The 19284-nt window shown below is 40.9% G+C and overlaps 2 protein-coding genes across 2 annotated transcripts in view; both read left to right on the top strand.

The window, feature by feature from the left end:
- The window catches only part of dock9b (dedicator of cytokinesis 9b), a 41610-nt gene extending 35751 nt beyond the window's left edge, over positions 1-5859 (top strand). Inside the window, exons 45-52 of the mRNA XM_069675449.1 lie at positions 208-330; positions 1383-1496; positions 2219-2365; positions 2723-2933; positions 3284-3474; positions 3573-3673; positions 3764-3902; positions 4837-5859. Of these exons, the coding sequence (XP_069531550.1) occupies positions 208-330; positions 1383-1496; positions 2219-2365; positions 2723-2933; positions 3284-3474; positions 3573-3673; positions 3764-3902; positions 4837-4953 (1143 nt within the window). The 3' untranslated portion in view covers positions 4954-5859. The remainder of the gene's footprint in view (positions 1-207; positions 331-1382; positions 1497-2218; positions 2366-2722; positions 2934-3283; positions 3475-3572; positions 3674-3763; positions 3903-4836) is intronic.
- Positions 5860-9115: 3256 nt separating this feature from the next.
- On the top strand, positions 9116-18092 carry slc15a1b (solute carrier family 15 member 1b). The gene is made up of 21 exons (XM_069675034.1): positions 9116-9200; positions 10001-10142; positions 10338-10457; positions 10549-10648; positions 11117-11207; positions 11302-11385; positions 12075-12157; positions 12710-12796; positions 12883-12972; positions 13079-13123; positions 13222-13254; positions 13346-13434; positions 13632-13713; positions 13801-13917; positions 14026-14166; positions 14271-14317; positions 14988-15095; positions 15186-15300; positions 15387-15524; positions 15631-15738; positions 17541-18092. Exons 1-21 carry the CDS (start codon positions 9116-9118, stop codon positions 17778-17780), a joined length of 2145 nt encoding a protein of 714 aa, XP_069531135.1. The 3' UTR covers positions 17781-18092.
- The last annotated feature ends 1192 nt before the right edge of the window (positions 18093-19284 follow it).

The following is a 19284-nucleotide window of genomic DNA, read 5'->3' as shown; positions in this document are numbered from 1 at the left end:
CTCTGAAAACCTTTCCTCTTTATGAGCCGGGCTCCCACAATAAAAGGAGCAGACATGATGGACCCATTTCCTCCCACGTCTGCTGTCTGTACAGGAACATTAAGCTCAGATTAAAGATAAAAAATAAACAGAAATGTCACTTTGTCCAGCAGTTAAATAGTCTGGGCCGAAGCTGCAGTAATAATGACGTTTGTTCTGTGTGTGCAGGAGGTGCTGATGGAGCTGTTGGAGGAGTGTGCCGACGGCCTCTGGAAGGCGGAGCGGTACGAGCTCATCGCTGACGTCTACCGGCTCATCATCCCCATCTACGAACAGCGCAGAGACTTTGAGGTAAACTGCTCAGCAAGGATTGCATGTTGAGAGGAGCATAAGCATTTCATATACCTGCTAGAAAACACCTGTTTTATGTTATTTATATTTTATAAATATAAATCTTAAAGGGGGGGTATTATGCAGTTTTACATTTTAAGACATATATATAATGTTACAATGTTGGATGTCCAGACTAAACGGTGAAGTTTCAAATCTGTAGGTAAAAGTATGTTGGAGTAATCCCCAGGCTTCTGAGCTCAGTCTGCAGGCTGCCAGGTTTCACACAGTTTTTTCTACACGCTGCACTTTGTGACGTCACATGGAGCTGGCCAATCAGAAGAAAGCGGGCTTGTAGGGACGGGGTTTCTTAAAGGGACAGAGTCGTTTCAGGCAGAGGTTGTATGAGGGCCTGCACAGAGCACCAGTGTGAGTTTTTTTAACTGTAAATTATGCAAAGCTACTCCACAGGTATCACAGAGTAATTTCACAAATGAAAAGTTTAATTTATTAGCAATTAAATTCAACTTTTCTGACATGAATAGCTACAGCCTAACTTTGATTAACTTTGGTTACGTTTTGTCTTGTATAACCAGCTTATGGCAGCTGTGGTCGCTATATTTGGCTTGCTATAAGTGACATTTATTCCTCAGTTTGAACACTTCTCTACTTTTGCTCCTGTTAGTTATGTAAAGTATTTTCTCTTCACGTTCTGGATTACATTTCCAGCTGCACGGTGGTGCAGTGGTTAGCGCTGTTGTCTCACAGCGAGAAGGTTCCGAGTCTGAATCCCGTTTCGGACAAAGTGGGCCTTTCAGTGTGGAGTTTGCATGCGTGGGTTCCCTCCAGGTACTCCTCCCACAGTCCAGAGACATGCTCGTTAGGTTTATTGCTGACTCTTAATTGTGTGAGCATGAAAGGTTGTCTGTCTCTGTGTGTCAGCCCTGTGATTGACCGGCTGCGATTGGATCCAGCCCCCCCTGTAACCCTGAACAGGATAAGCGGTATAGATGATGGATGGATGGATGACTTTTTGTGAACATTTGTGCACTTTTTGTATTTTTGTGGAACAGAAACTGACACATCTGTACGATACCCTCCACCGTGCCTACACCAAAGTGATGGAGGTGATGCACACGGGCAAGAGACTTCTGGGCACATTCTTCAGAGTCGCCTTCTTCGGACAGGTGAGAGGCAGAATTATAAAGAAAAACTAACAAACAAAACCTCTCAATGAAAGTATTGACAGTAAAACACATAGACTCAAACCTCACACTAAAACTCTCTTTCTAATAGCCGTTTCTCTTCTTTCCCCCTCCCTCTCCAAGGCTGCGGTAAGTGTGCAGAGGTTTAGCCGTGTGCCTGGTGTGCTCTTCCACCTCCTTGCATCAGTATAACGTCTGAAAGCTGATAGTTTTTAGCTCAATTAGCTGCAAAATGTAGCTTTAGATTCAGTAGATTTAGCGGCTAGTTTCATGCAGATTTTGTGGCATGTTTTTAGCTATTATCTGAGTCAGCTGTATCTTATTTCTGTATTTCCCCCCCAAGGCGACATAGCAAAAGCTTGCATTAGCATAGCATCTCTCCTGTGTGTTGCTTTGGTTGACCTCCCTATTAACCCTCAGTGATTATACTGGCCTGCCTCCACCCACACACAAGTCTGTGTTCTTGTTTGGAAACACAACTGAGATGTTATATATGCTTAAATATCACCCTGATAAGATTCTGTTTGTTTGAGACCAGCTGAAATGTGCATGTTTGTCGTTTCAGTGGCTTTAGATCATCGTGCATCAGTGTGCCATTTATATTCAGTAGTGTTTGTTTTTCTATATAGTATTTTGTTTGTCCATACACAGGAATCTGAACTCATTAGCCTCGCAAGATTTCATGTCCTTCCTCTCCCCCTCAGGGCTTCTTCGAGGACGAGGATGGAAAGGAATACATCTACAAGGAGCCAAAGTTCACTCCTCTGTCCGAGATCTCCCAGAGGCTGCTGAAGCTCTACTCCGACAAGTTTGGCCAGGAGAACGTCAAGATCATTCAGGACTCGGGCAAGGTGGGATCACTTTTATGTGTTGATCCTGACAGTTGTGCAGTGATCTGGGAAGACGATGCTGTAGGTTTGTAGTTACAAAACACCACCATAGAAGCAACTAATTTAAACTCGAGTTTAAACCTCCCAAAATGCTTTCCATTGGTCATCGTCGAAACGTTCAATAGTGGACCAAAAACTGTGCGTTAGGCAATAGGCATTTATTAGCGGCTCCTTCTGGGTCTGAAAAACCTGCATCATAATTTTGGTGGGAAAGGGGTATATGCTAAGCTAAGCTAATCATCTCCTGGCTTTAGCCTCCTATTTAGTGTGCTCAAGAGAAGGAAATCAACCCTCTCATCCATCTCTCGACAAATGCAGGTGAACCCGAAGGACCTCGACTCCAAGTACGCCTACATCCAAGTGACCCACGTCACACCCTACCTGGACGACAAAGAGCTGGAGGACAGGAAGACCGACTTCGAGAAGAGCCACAACATCCGGCGCTTCGTGTTCGAGACGCCGTTCACAGTGTCGGGGAAGAAGCAGGGAGGGGTGGAGGAGCAGTGTAAACGGCGGACTGTTCTCACCAGTAAGTCACACGGGAGCATTAAACCAGGAGCGATATTGCAGGTGCAATGTGAGGAAGCAAAGGACAAGGATCTCTTCCTTTTTGCCGCCTGTTTTTGTTGATTACACCTGAGCTGTACGTGTGATAAGGCCTGGTGAGGTTTATTATTGTACTGTCCACTTAATCCCAAGGTTCAGCTGTTATCTCGCCTTAATAATCACACTCACTGATAAGGGCTTAATTGTAGGCTTACACAAATAACAGGTGTTTAAAGTATCAAAGCTAGCATCTATATGTTGCTGCTGTGAATGCTACTGTTGTATTCATTTGAAAAAATTATCTATGCCCTCTTTAATCTCATTCCCATCCAGCCACACACTGTTTCCCCTACGTGAAGAAGCGCATAGCGGTCATGTACCAACACCAGACCGACCTGAGCCCCATCGAGGTGGCCATAGACGAGATGAGCGCCAAGGTGGCCGAGCTGCGTCTGGTGTGCTCGGCCTCCGAGGTGGACATGATCCGCCTGCAGCTCAAGCTGCAAGGCAGCATCAGCGTCCAGGTACGACCGACGGGGTCATGCTGCTGTGTAAAAAGGTTGTAAATCATTTGACGTCTTATGAGTGGAATTTATGGTCTTTGACCTTCACTGTTTCTCAGGTCAACGCTGGTCCGCTCGCTTACGCCAGAGCTTTTCTCGACGACAGCAGTGCCAAGAAATATCCGGACAACAAGGTCAAACAGCTCAAAGAGGTGTTCAGGTACTTGTCGATGCAAACCGCAAATTAAAAATTGAACACTTTCTAGCCTCTGCATGTCATGTTAAACGGCACTGTCGCATCCCTCCACAGGCAGTTCGTGGACGCCTGCGGTCAGGGCCTGGGAGTGAACGAGCGGCTGATCAAAGAGGACCAGCAGGAGTATCACGACGAGATGAAAGCCAACTACAGGGACCTGGCCAGAGAGCTGTCGAACATCATGCATGAACAGGTAGGAACCCTAGAGACGCAGACGCAATACGACTGAGTTGATGTGTTCATTTTTATCTTTTACTGCTCTATTACTAACCACGTCTCCTATCTCTCGCTCTCTTTGTGCTGGCCTGAGCAGATTGGATGGTAACCTTGATTTTGTCACTTCATAAAGTTACTGTTTTCCCTATAGATAAATAGTAAGGGACTGTATGAAAATTACTTTGACTTTGGAGAGTGGGGCTGAATGTTTAATTAAAGCAAATTCATGTGAGGCATTATGAATATTTTCTTTGGACCCCTATTTGACTTGAAAAGGAGGTTTGTTTTCCACACAAACACCATTAATTCATCTTTTTATCCTGCCTAAAGAAAACAGAAAAAATACATCATACATTTTCTTACAGTCCCTAAATGTTAAGGTATAATAAGTAGGATTTTCAGGAGGGGCGCTGTTGTGGTTCCCTGAGCCAATCACAGCGTATAGGTGAGTGTGGAAGTGGTTCAAATTAGCAACTGGGCCCCATTCAGACCGGGGAACACGGTGAAAGAGTGACGCCTGGTTGGCCTTCTTTCTGTTGGACAGGTAGGTGCCTCAAACCGGGTAGGACAGGCTAACCGGCGGTTAGCATGCTAGCGTAAAGCTAACCGGCGTTTAGAATGCTAGCGCAAAGCTAACCGGCGGTTAGCATGCTAGCGCAGCGGTAACCAGCAGTTAGCATGCTAGCGCAAAGGTAACCGTGATGCTGTCGGTGTTAGCACGGCGTGGTGGGCGTGTGAGTGAGTGAGCTTCTGGTGACGAAGAGCCCGGGAGGAGAGGCCCGGTTTGAATGTGTTGTTGACAACATGCTAAGAAAATTCCTACTTATTATACCTTTAAAATAAACATCCAGGTGTGTGTTTAAACAGAAAAAAACATGCCCAACCTTCCTAATAGACTTTTATTTTTTTAGATAAACCCAGTGGAAGACGGTGCAAGGAACGCTCTGTCCGACTCCATGGGCATCTTCAACGCCATCAGTGGCACGCCAACCAGTGCCAACCCACATGGCTCCACCACCATACTCTGATAAGGAGGTTTCACACCAGACTCATGCCTTCTTCACCGCTAAGTTACTGATTAACTACCTGTCAGTCAAGAGGAACACATTCTATAAGTATCTAAACACAACATGAAGCCATCATGCATTCATCTACCTTTTCTACATGTTATCATCGGGCCCATTGTTCTTGTTTCCTATGGAGACTCCAGTTACTTTGAGTCAAATTGCAGGGTCATTTATCTTTTTGTAACGTTTTTAAACACCGTGTAAGACGGGGTTAAGCATATGTGATGACGAAGCAAGTGTGTATCCAATACTGTGACTTTCAACAGGATGTTATCTTAATTGTCCTGGTGTCTTAAGCTCCACCCATGAGATGTTGCAACAAACAAGAGGGACAAGTCTAAACCTTATCTGTTTTGTAACTGCAGGGCTCCCATTTATGTACAGTGAGACGGCGCTTCAAGAGAAAGGACATACATGAATAATGCCACTGCTGTAACCACACATTTGCTGATTGATGCATAGTATTTTTACATTTCTACCCTTCTCCATTGAGGCCCTGTTACAGCAGATGCATCAGAGTTTATATTCCCGACATTCAAAAGGCGCATTCGCTCTATTTTAGGCCAATGGACGTGTAAAGAATCAGTCTAAAGCCAAGTGAACCACGATGTTTTATCCTATTTTCTGTAAAGAAAAAAGTGTGCAATATTTTCTATCGTTACCAAGGCGACCTACTGCACATAAAAACCACTCTTGCCAAAGACTTTGTGCAATGAAAGACAAGGGTGCGACTATTTTTACTCTACCCCCTTTTTTCTTTGTCTGTCATGTAGATGCCTTTTATTATCTTAAGTGTAAAATGCAAGAGGAACATTTTTACATAATGACTGCTCATGTAAATATGTTTAAGACATATAAATAAATAAAATCTGTAATAAAACCTTCTTCCCTGTCTTGCTGTTGTATCTCAACTGTATCAACACAACCCTTGATCTGCAAATTGTTATCTCATCCAAAACTTCCTTAATATCTCTGTCTGATCCTGTGATGACTTAGCAGTTCTGTTGTCATGTGTCATTTGGTAGTCATTTTTCATTGTCATGTTGTAACTGTTTGCATCTCTTATCAGCTAGCTAAAATGTAGCTACAATTGTGAAACTTTACAGAGGCTACATCCAAGCTAGCAGCACCGTGAAGCTTTACTTCAGTACAGTGGTGCATTGAGCTAAATGACAAGCTCACAAGGAGAATGCTAGCAGGTACTGTTTTCCATGTCCACTATCTTACTTTGCATGTGCTAATCAGCAGTGAACACATAAAAGCAGGTGGGTAAAAATACCAACTAACTACAATACTGAAGACAATATTTTATATGTTATACAGCAGATGTGTCCTAAGTCTTTTAACACATTGTCACCCTCTTAGCCTCCTGTCTTCCTGTCCCTTATCTGTGAAGCAGAAGCTACAGACTCCCAACTGTCAGTGAAGCCTCTGCAAGTCTTGCTGGACAATTTAAATACACAGTGCAGATAGGGAAGTACTGTAGTCACGTACAGAAGATGAGGGACTCATGATTTACAGCTGGACTGTTTGTAACAATGGGTAAGTTGACCTGTTAGATTTGGTTATTGGCTGTTTAACTTGGTATACATCTGCTTTATATTAACACGTGTGTTGTAAGCTGTCTTTATTCTTTACACTGATGACATTTTGCATTATTCAACAGTTGGGAAACACTTCAGAAGAGTAAAAAAATATTAGAGTACTGCCCTGACTCAGCTCTTTTTACACTATGCGATACGCAATAATCACATAAAACACAACAGGTTGCTACAGCCTTACTTGAACTTGTCTGACCAGTAGCTGCTGTTGCTAAATGTAGGCTAACGTTAGCGTAGGCTACTTGAAACAGATACTGCTCTACAGCAGGGGTTCTCAAACTTTTTAGGCTCAGGGAACAATTAAAGGGGAGAACATTTTCCAAGGACCCCGTCATAATCGTAACACAGATTAAGCATATGCCATTGGAACTATTTGTTTTGTAAAACGTATCAACCTAAACACTTCAGACCTGTTTCATAGTGATAAACAGAAAAACACTTACAGTTATATACTTTATACCAGAGGGTCATTTTATTCAAACTGCTTGTGGACTCAACTTGACAACATTTATACTTTTCAAGTATTGGATCTTAAAGGCTTTCAGAAAATGAACAGGAGCAAGACAGTGGTAGGAACGGTTCGTTGCGACCTGAGTCAGTGATTAATGACAGATTGACTTGATGTGTCACAATCATATCAGTGTCTACTGGTCCAAAGTTTATGTGGGTGGGAGTAATAGACACAATATGCTATGGTTCGTGTTTCCCACTTTGACCACTGCTCTACAGTTTAACAGCCATTACTTAGCGATTCAGCTGACTTTATGACTCTTTACCTCGTTTTGCTTCTGTTACACTTTGTTGTAGTATTTAAATTATACCTTAAATTTAAATTTAAAATAATTTTTTATTTTTTGGTCTTCCCACATATTTATTCCCTATTTACTAAAAGTAGCATCTCTCCATTTTCAATAAATTTTTTACTCACTTTAAGCTAACAGAGATACAATAGCTTTACCAACAGAGCTCTAGCATTTGCAGCTAGCTAACTAGCTATATAAGTATCTTTAAAAGCTACTTTTCCGCTAGAGCTAGCATAGCAACATTTTTTACTTTATACTGTTATAGCAGCACTACTTAAACTCTAACGCTAACAGCTGTTAAGCTAATGCATTCTAGCTAGCAAGCTAATCCTAAAAAGAATTTAGCTAGCAAACTGCACCCCATTTTAATTATGTAACCAACATTGTTATATAGCTATATTTTTGACTTTTTTTTCCATTACAAGGCGCAACACATGAGTAGTAAAACTTTATAACATGCAGTTTAATGAGTTTATTCAGGGGCAACGTGATGATGATAGAGCTGGCTGATAATGTGTCATATTGAGATGATGTATTCCCATCATAGCGTCATCAGCTAAAAATAATTGTGCTGTTTGTGTGTGCGGTTATGAATATTGTTAAACGGACACTGAGCTTCACATTCATCGAAGAGAGACGGATGCTGACTCCTGTAAATTCATGTAAAAGACCAGCTAATCCCCCCCTACCCCACCTCCACACACACATCCTGCGATGCTGTTGTTAGGTTACTGGACAAACACCCCCACTGTGACATTGTTTCAGAGATTTGGGCTGCTAAACATCATGTGTCTGGCGTGAGTCCTGCTGTGTGTTTGTGTGTGCCTTTATCTAGTAATAGATGTTTTTATCACTATTATGTGTTTCTGTTTTAGTCACTGCTGTTACTGTCATGCTAATATAACTACATTGGCACTACATGAAACATGTGTTAAAATCAGTTTGTAAAGCAATGAGGAACACATTATTTATACTACCATTATCAGCTGAATCCTCTTTATCTGGAAGGCAAAAGCCTGTCATCGCATCCCTGAGTCATAAAGTAATTACTGACATACACACACATGCAGAGAGGTGGTGACATGCACGTTGGGGAGGTGCTGGACAAGATGTTCGCGGTGTGTGTGAGATCCACAGTCCAGCATCAGGGGGCGTAACAGGAGGGTTTAACGGAGATTATATAAGAAGGCGACCAGGCCTCGACTTGAGCTTCATTTTGTGGATTTGGTCGGGGGTCATTTGTCTTTCTTTGTCTTTTTTTTTGAAGGATTCAGTCAGGGAAAGGACCTGAAGTCAACCGCAGCCATGGCAGGTGAGTCCTGGTCCGGGTGGGACCCTGCGACTTAGGAGCCCATCATTACATTTCTGAAACTTTTACTTTGAAATTCTAGAGGATAATTGTTTATTTATATCATGCTAAATAATTTCCCCTATTTTCTTTTTACACTGAACTATTTTCTTCTTGCATATAAGCCTATAATTCAACCACATTTGACTAACTGTATTCATATTCATATTCTAACTGGTTCATATTTCATGTTTGACCTTTGACCACTTATTTCTGCAGACAAAGAAGAGATAAAGAAGCCCAAGCAAAAGAGTGTAAGTTAGTCCTATTATTTGTATATGACCAATACACGGTGTTGTATATTTTTGTATATATGCACGGAGTACAATATTGGATATATTACAATCAAGTTTTTCCTTTCCTCCTAACAGATGTCTGTCTGTGGCTACCCAATCAGCATCTTTTTCATTGTGGTCAATGAGTTCTGTGAGCGCTTCTCCTACTATGGCATGCGAGGTGAGTTGGAATTTATACAGTGCGATATTTCCTTATATCTCTACACCTATAGTTACTTAAAGGATGAATACTGTAAATTGTACCTAAAGTATCCAAAGTGAACTCTTCTGTATTAAAAATGGCACCTGTGAGTCCTAAAACACCTTAATACACGGTTAAACAGTTATCTCCAGTGGCTGCCAACATAAGGGTTGCGCCCCGCCACAGGGTCATAAGTAGAGATAGACCGATATGGTTTTTTCAGGGCCGATACCAACACTTAACTTTGTTTAAATGCCTTTAAGCATATGCATCAGAGCCAAAATAACCCAGTTTTAAATTGATCTCTTATCGGCCGTCGGATTAAAGATAAAAAAAGAAAAAGAAAAAAAGAAAAAAAAGGCCGATATGAGCCAAAATGCCGAATATCGGCGCCGATAATCGGTCTATCCCTAGTCATAAGATAAATCGGAGGGGTCATAGGATGATAAATAGGAGATAAAAGAAAAAATTTTGTATTCTTATGGAAATGTGTGCTTTTTTCTAACCTTGCATTTAGCAGTTTTTGATTTGATTAAAACATTTGTAGTGGAAGTATAAGGTAGAGTAAAATGGGAATACTTATAGCACGTAGTAAGAACAGAACTTAGGTACATTACTGAAATGAATAAATGCATTAGTGTAACTTGCTTTGAAGTATTTTTACACTTTGAAATTGCTACTTTCCTTCAAGTAAAATACCCGAATACTTCCACTTTTCCCTGCATGCTTATCCATCTAATTTGTCCCGTCTTTTCCCCCTCCTTTCCCCCCGTCTGCAGCCGTGCTGGTGCTGTACTTCAAGTACTTCCTGAAGTGGGACGATGACTTGGCCACCACCATCTACCACACCTTTGTGGCTCTCTGCTACCTGACGCCCATCCTGGGAGCCATTATTGCCGATTCATGGCTCGGCAAATTCAAGTGAGTTTGTAAAATGCATTTCCCTTGTATATACAAAAACGTGCAGTGTAGTAAAAGTAAGGGTTAAAGTATATCTCTTAAATGTCATCCTTAGATTTTTGACCCTTGTCTATCTTATCGCTATCTGAACCTGGAGAACTCCTCTTTAACTTTTTGCTCCTTCCTCCCCCTCCTCCTCCTCCCGCCTCTGCACAGGACCATTGTTTATCTGTCCATCGTTTACACGCTGGGGCAGATTGTCATGGCAGTAAGTGCTATCCATGACATCACAGATACAAACAGGGACGGCACCCCTGACAACATGGGCTTCCACGTGTGAGTAAAACACACTAAGACGTTGCGCTTAAAAATACACTATTAAACAGATTTATATTAACTGTGTGTGTGTGTTGCGTTCGCCCCCCAGAGCTCTGTCCATGGTGGGTTTGATCCTTATTGCCCTTGGAACAGGAGGCATCAAACCCTGCGTGGCTGCTTTTGGTGGAGACCAGTTTGGAGACCATCAGGTTAGATGATTACGACTTGCTTTCTCATAGTTACTCCTCATAATTTGTCGGAGAAAAAAGAGATTTGGATCTCGTAATTGCGAGTACATTCATGCAAATAATCATGTATATTAAACACGTGCATGTTTATTACACATACACTCATAACCCAGCTACAAGTAAACATATGCATGCATGCATGCACAGCACATGCAGAACAAGCATTTTCTGTCCCACTTTCTTGCACGTGTGCACACACACGGTAATTAACACGAGCTATCAGTGGCATCGTGTCAGCACTTCTTCTATCTCTGTTTTATTGCACCTAGTTGATTATTAACCAATAAGCACAGGTACATCTGTCTCAATGCCTTTATTACACCGCTCAAGGGTAGATCACAAAGATAATATTAATGCCTCTGTTTTATATGACTTTGCATGAAAAATCATCTTGAAAATGTCTAAATATAAACTTCCTATGTCCTACAGGAGAAGCAGAGAAGCACCTTCTTCTCCATCTTCTACCTGTCAATCAATGCTGGCAGTCTGCTGTCCACCGTCATCACCCCCATCCTCAGAGGTTCGCTGAAGCTAATCACAGAGCGTCAAATACACAAATCAAACACTCGCATGTTAGATGTTGAAATATGTGTGTGTTTTCTGTGGTTTTCCAGCTCAGGAGTGCGGCATTCACACCCAGCAGAAGTGCTACCCACTGGCCTTTGGTGTCCCAGCTGCTCTCATGGTGGTAGCTCTGAGTAAGATGTTTTTTTAGCTATGTTTAATTAATTATGAAGTTGTAGAAATTATTTTATTATTATTATTATACATGTGTTAGATTATTTGTGCTACTTTAAGCCTTTAAAAAACAGTTGTAAAAAGATTTCTGTGGCTCTAAGGGATGTTTGTCAAATCTGAGAAAATAACCCTGATGATGTCACAGTGATGTCACAAGAGTTGGACTTAATTTGTAACAGAAAGCGTGCATAAAAAGTGGCGGTGGAATTAGAAAACAGTTTAATTAACAATGCACGGAGGATTTACTCTCCATTGCATTATGGGAATTGTAGGATTCAGTGTTTTTTGTATCTTTAAACCAGACGTTAGACTAAAAGTTAAGATGTTCTAGTATGCTACTTTAATTTAGTCTCTTGTGAGTCACAATGCTAAACTGCTGGACTGCCCCTTAAGAATAAAGTTGTTTTTCTAGATAAGAAATTGTTATATGGGCCTATTAATATATTATAAAAATGAATATCAATATTATTAAAAGTATATAGATTGTAATAGCTATTAAATATCAATTTGTTGCATCTCATAAACCCATAAATTGAATGTTTATATCGTTAATAAATAGATCAATGACCTCATTAGTTCTTATGAGGTCTTGTTGACAAGTGGTCAATTGTTTGAATATAATATATCTGGTGTTTTTGTGTGTCTGCAGTCGTGTTCATTGTTGGAAGCGGTATGTACAACAAGACCGCCCCTCAAGGAAACATCATGGTGAAGGTCTGCAAGTGCATCGGGGTAAGTGGCTTCTAAACGGATTTACCGTAAAGTCTGAAATACGAGTCGCACCGCAGTCTGTTTTAGTGGTATCCCAGAAGAAAAAAAGGTTTTCTATGGTTATTTATGAATAAAAACGTGTTTACAAGTCACACGATTTCAATATATTTTCATTTGAAACACATTAAAAACACACACAAATGGCAGCCTACCATGTTTTCGCCATGTCGAGTTTGCAATCCTGCTAGCTACCGATGCCGTAGTTGAGCTGCGGTGACGTTGATTGTTGTGAGGATGGCGAATGGACTGGCGATCATGACTGCGCATGCCCGTGACGAAGCGTTAGCTAGCTTATAGCGCCATCGTCTGGGTAAAATAAAATACCTCCCTCTCGGTATATATGACGCTTAAAAAGAACGATTAAAAGTGCGTCTTAATTATACAGCGAATTGTACGGGGTACAAGGTTTCAAATGGAACTTTTAGTCCTGACCTTTAAGTTATAATTTAGGTAACAAATGCATTTCAGTTTGAGGCAAGATTGACATAGAAATGTCCTTTCTGCTCCCCGTAGTTTGCTCTCAAGAATCGCTACAGGCATCGTTCTATCCAGTACCCTGTGAGAATCCACTGGATGGACTGGGCTGAGGAGAAATATGAGGTAAGTGCTGTACAAAAATGCAATTAAAAATGCAAATATAAACATTACAGCCAGTTAAATTAATAATATTTTCTGTGTGGCTCCAGAAACTCCTGATTGCCCAGGTGAAGATGGTCCTGAAAGTGCTGTTCCTCTACATCCCTCTGCCCATGTTCTGGGCTCTCTTTGACCAGCAGGTAACTACCAATTTTGTCCTTCTCACTTCCTGTATTTAATTGTATTTTATAGCTAATTTTAAGAATCCAAACGCAAGCTAAAAGATGAGCTGTGTTTCCTCCGCAGGGCTCCAGATGGACGCTCCAGGCTACCACCATGAACGGCGACTTTGTAAGTATTTTTACTATGTGACATCTTATTTGCGCAAAAACAGAAATGGCTGTTTTTTAAAATGAGATTCTGACTGTCTGTTTTTTTTTCTTCAACAGGGACTTCTCACTATCCAGCCAGATCAGATGCAGGTAAGATGCTTGTCTTGAGTACTTGCTTATTGTTTCTTGATGGTGTTGATATAAAGGCTTTAAACGAGTGACTCACCTCCATTCCTACCAGACTGTGAACCCCATCTTGATCCTGGTTTTGGTGCCAATCATGGACAGCTTGGTCTACCCGCTGATTGCCAAGTGCAACTTAAACTTCACGTGAGTTTCATGTTCCTGTCTGATGAAGAATCTAACAACCCTTTAGGTTTACATCAAGGCTTCATTATAGTGTCATAAACACTTTATTAATTGGTTATTTCGCCTACAAATGCTAAGTAGCTAAGTTGGCGTTCTGAAACCATTTTTCCATTTGAAATTTGCACAGAGATAAAAATTAAAACGTGTTTGTTTTGCAGTGCGTTAAAGAGGATGACTGTGGGGATGTTCCTTGCCGCTCTCGCCTTCATCGCTGCTGCCCTGATCCAGATTCAGATCGATGTGAGTGTAACACACTTAAAAAAATGAACATTGGGACAACTTGTGTAGTGCACAGTTCACACACTCACATCTCCATGTCTTTTCCAGCAAACGCTGCCAAAGTTCCCATCGAGCAATGTCGGCCAAGCGAAGTTCATCAACATGTTGAGCACCGAGCTCTCCGTCTCGGCTGGAGAAAACAACTTCATCCTGCAGGCTTATACGGTACTGTAGTCAAAATAACAAACAGTACATAGACACTAACTATCCATTCAACTTAAACAGGTTAAACAGTTTGATTACATAAATATTAAATTGTATTTTTTTCTGCAGGCCAATGACGATTACCTGACCTTTGATAAGACATTTTACCTTAAACTTGGGTCTGGACTACCTGACAAAATCTTTTTAAATAACGGCTCTAGGAATACCCTTGTTATTATTCAGGATGGAGCCCAACCCAGGCATATACTGGTGAGTACACGGTACCAGAAAGGGTTAAATTCCAACAGATGTTCTTTTTGTTGTATGTTTCCTGAATTCATTAATTGTCATTGTTTCTTTCTTTCTTTCTTTAGTTCAAAGACATCACAGCAAAGCCAGAACAGGGTGCTAATGCTGTCAGGCAAGTTTCAAATTGTTATAAAACTTGTTATTAAATTGAACTTTGTTATATAGTTATACTAGCTACTTAGCTAATTTAACTAACGTGTCATAAACAAGTGAACAACAAGATATTTTTATTCGGTTCCTTAGCTAACTGCCGAAGCTTGTGCTCAACAGAAAAGACTGCAACATTTACTAAAATTAGCGTATTTGGCTAACATTAGCCAATGTAAGCTAGTAGTAACACAAGACCAGGTTAGGCTGTAGCTTTTTAGTGTTTGGGTCATTGTTATTAAAACTTAAAGAAATTACTTTATTTACTAGGTTTAGGTTTTGTTATATAGTTATGCTAGCTAATTTCGCCAACGTGTCGTAAACAAATGAACAACATGCCATTTAGTTGGTTCTTTAGCTAACTCTAAGTTTTAACAGACCCACTGCCAAAGCTTGTGCTCGACAGAAAAGACTGATTTAAAGTGAGCAATACAGCAACATTTACTAAAATTAGCATATTTGGCTAACATTAGCCAATGTTAGCTAGTAGTCACAACAGACAAAGTTAGACTGTAACTTTAGAACACATGAGTGTATTGAATCTAGCAAGGCTGTATTTTATAGGATATTAATGTGTTTAATTTTAGACTTTACAAAGTCTCACATTAAGACTGTTTTTGTGCTGTATTCCACAGATTTTTGAATGGTTATGGCTCAGCTTTGAACATAACTGCTGGGAGCCTGGAATTCGGAAACATCGTCAACAACGACATGTCAGATTATGTTTTCGTTCCACAGGGAGAGTAAGACTGATATTTTATTACGTCTACATCCATATACTGTTCTACGAGAGAAAATGCTTGTTCTGACTGGCGTCTTTCTTGTTATTTCAGAGCAAAGTTCCACATCAGGAATAATGCCGGAAATACCTGTGACTACAGTGTACCACTGGGCTTTGGCAGCTCTTACAGCTACATCATCCCGCCATCTTTCAAATTCGAAACAAATGTAACTCATGAGTAAATTTAACGTCACAATATTATAATAATTTTTGTTTGAGGTTACCTATCTGAGTACCTGTCTGTCTCCTGTAGTGCGGAGCAGGCATCAAAGCAGTCGAGGACATCAGCCCTAACTCCATCCACATGGCCTGGCAGATTCCTCAGTATTTCCTCATCACTGCAGGAGAAGTGGTCTTCTCCGTCACCGGCCTGGAGTTCTCCTACTCACAGGTAGAGGGTGCTATCCTCACATATCTGTTTAGAAACTACTATGAACACAAATTACAGAGAGAATGACCATGTCTTGATGTCTGAATTTGAATCTCTTTCTGTTCAGGCGCCCAGCAACATGAAGTCTGTGCTGCAGGCTGGTTGGCTGTTAACTGTTGCTGTAGGGAACATCATTGTGCTCATTGTTGCTGAGGCTGCAAAGCTCGATGATCAGGTGGGTGGATTTTATTTAACCAGTAGTAGTCACATATTGTCCGAACTGACTTAGGCAATGTCATTTACATCGTAATACTTATACTACTTATTAAGTAGAGTGTAATAACACAGGTTATGTTAGAAAATATGGACCCTACAAGGACTTGTGATAACATGTGACATTCAGAGAATTCATGTTGCGTTCATGCATCTTTTCAAGGTCTTTTTGCTTACATTTTTAAAACCAGTGCTACATCAGGAAAAATGAACCTCTCAAGGCTCTCTTTTGTATGAAATAAAACTCGTAAAAAAACTCGTAACAGGAAGAAAGATTGAGAAGCAATATCACAGTAAGAAACACTTAAGGAGGGGGTATTATGCTGTTTTAAGCACATTTTAAGACATATATAATTTTACAACATTGGATGTCCAGACTAAACGTGGGTGAAGTTTCAAATCTGTAGGTAAACGTATGTTGGAGTAATCCCCAGCCTTCTCTGCTCAGTCTGCAGGCTGCTGTGAACACCAGGCTTCAGACAGTTTTTTCTACACGCTTTACTTTGTGACGTCACAAAATGAAGCCTCGATAGGCTTGTGGGCGGCGGGGGGGGGGGGTCTTAAAGGGGCAGAGCTGACTGGGTCGTTTAAGACAGAGGCTTTTTTTACTGTAAATTATGCTAAGCTACTCCACAGGTACCACAGAGTGAAATATGAAGCTTGAAATTAGCATAACACTCCACCTTTAAGTAAATGTAGCTACACTTGCTTAAACCTGAATCTTGTGATTGATTGTTTGCCACATGGCAGCAGTGTGCTAAGCTACTCCACAGGTATCACAGAGTGAAATATGAAGTTTGAAATTAGCATAATACCCCCGCTTTAAAACAACAAAAGAGCCAGATATTTTTGTGCGGACACAACAGCAACTCCAAATGGCCGCTAATGTTGCTCTGTGTCTGCTGGATGTTTAAATAGACAACTGTATGCTAAGATGTTTGCCATACATACCTCAAGATCTTAATTTTTGTCTTTAAAGCTTGTCTCTGCTGCCACCATGTGGCAAACAATCAATCACAAGATTCAGGTTTAAGCAAGAGTAGCTACTTAAAGGGGGAGTGTTATGCTAATTTCAAGCTTCATATTTCACTCTGTGGTACCTGTGAAGTAGCTTAGCATAATTTACAATTTAAAAAAACTCATGTTTCTCACACTGGTGCTCTGTGCAGGCCCTCATACAGCCTGTGCCTGAAACAACTCAGTCAGCTCTGTCCCTTTAAGAAACCCCGCCCCTACAAGCCTGCTTTCTTCCGTTCGGCTCACTTTCTCACGCTTCATTTTGTGACGTCACAAAGTGTAGCGTCTGGAGAAGTCAGTCTGAAACCTGGCGTTCACAGCAGCCTGCATACTGAGCCGAGAAGCTTAGAAGGGGATTACTCCAACATACTTCAACCTCCAGATTTGAAACTTCACCAACATTTAGTCTGGACATCCAACATTGTAACTTTGTATATGTCTTAAAATGTGAAACAGCATAATACCCCCTCTTTAAAGTATTCACTATCCAACAACTGCCACTTTAACAGTGTCTATTTGTAATTGTCCTGCCACAGCCATGACACATAAGTCCTGAGGCTTTTATTAGCCCTTTGACAGAGCCAGGCTAGCGTTACGCTAACTTTCATAGCTCCAGCTTTATTTTGGACATTAAGTTGGTTTGAATCTTCTCATAAAACTCACAGCAAAAGGAACTTTTTCCCAAAATGTTGCAAAAATACTTTTAAGTTCAGCTCAAAATAATGTGTTTGCGTTTCTGTTTACTAGTGGGCCGAGTACATCCTTTTCGCCTCTCTGCTGCTGCTTGTTTGCGTCATCTTTGCCTTAATGGCCTACTTCTACATCTACACCGACCCCGCCAAGATAGAGGCAGAGTTTGCCCAGATGGAGCCTGAAGACAAGAAGAAGAGGAAGAGCTTGGAGTTGAACAGGAAGGACTCGTTTGAGAACTACAAAAAGGACAGGAGGAGCTCTGACGACCAGGTAGTCACACAGACCAGGATTTAAAACAAACGTTTGTCTGCGGTTAACGGATGCTGCTCGGTTCTGTGTCTGAGAGTGCTTGTTCCATCAGTGCTTTGGTCACTGAACATCACGTATTTAGAATGAATGGATGACCTGAAGGAGATGGTGCTGAAGTTGGAAGAACACAGAAACAGGGCTTTGACGGTTAAGCTCTTGATGGACAGTGATAGTTAAGGATCTGTAAATATCGGTAAAGGTAAATAAGGTATTGTATATAATTAAAATCCCTAGGTCCTAATTGCTTTGTAATTACTTTGGCTTAAGCTGTTGTACATTTGTTTTTACGATGAATTCTTTTGCACTGTGTAACATTTGTGTGTAATCTTTAGTTTCATAAGCTTTTGTAATGTTTTGGAGAAAAGGAAACCATTCCAGCGTTTGTATTTATTTCCAATCAGTGTTGTATGAACTGTAAAATATTGTCAGTGTTTTATGTAAATATGATGTCATCTGCTCTGAGGTAAAATCCAACAAAGGCTGACTATTCAGTCAGAAAATGTTTAATCCTAATGCATATTCACTCAGATTTTATACATCGACCTGGTTTAACGCAGCCCTGTGATAATGGCTACTAACCGAGGTCCTCAATAAAGAACCTGGCAAGGTGGTGTTGTCAATAAATATGTGTACTGGCAGTGGTTAATTTAAATCTAATGGTATTATGACGTGACACATTTGAGAACGTGGATCCATTGAAGATTTGTGTTAAAACCAGTCATTCTAGAGGCTACGTCAGCCTGAGAGACATTAGCGCATTGAGCTAAATGCTAACGTCCTCAAAGTAACACTGTTAACATGCTGATATTTAGCTGTAATAATTAAGCAATATCACATGAGAGGGAATGCTGATATTCACTATAACATCACAACCTTGAGTGTGATATTTCTTAATGCAAATAGTCGTAAAAAGTAATAATCAACAACTGATTATCTTTTGCTCCACAACTTAACTGAAACTGGACTTGTTGCCAAGCAACCCAAACATTCTCCTCTGTGTCTACAGGTTACCACAGTATCATGAACATATATCTGTATGTTTCAATGTATCATCAACCAGTGAAATCAGAGTCTGCTGTGTGATTCAGAGGTACCAGCTTGATCAATGTAAACGTACACGGTCTGCTGTAATGTTAATTAACAGCCTCTTATCCAATCAGATTGCTTGGTCGGAACTAACTGTTGTACAATGTTGAGCATCTTCACCATCTTATGCAGCACGTAGACCAGCATACATGCTGGAGGTAAAGACAGCTAAATGAAATGTTTAATCCTCTGAAGACCATAAATATCCGTACAAATTAAACTTTTAATTAAGATATCAAACTACATGGGGCCGCACTGTGGTGCACTGGTTAGCGCTGTCACCTCACAGAAGAAGGTGGAGTTTGCATGTTCTCCCCGTGCATGTGTGGGTTCCCTCCGGGTACTCCAGCTTCCTCCCCAAAGAGTCCAAAGTCGTGCTGTGTTCGAAATGCCACACTATACT

Source organism: Semicossyphus pulcher, unplaced genomic scaffold (genome assembly GCF_022749685.1).
Source record: "Semicossyphus pulcher isolate SPU_LCO1_2020_fin unplaced genomic scaffold, fSemPul1.0.p SCAF_24, whole genome shotgun sequence".
Classification (NCBI taxonomy): domain Eukaryota; kingdom Metazoa; phylum Chordata; class Actinopteri; order Labriformes; family Labridae; genus Semicossyphus; species Semicossyphus pulcher.
Note: the sequence above shows the minus strand (reverse complement) of the source record. Positions and strands in the feature narration are given on the sequence as shown.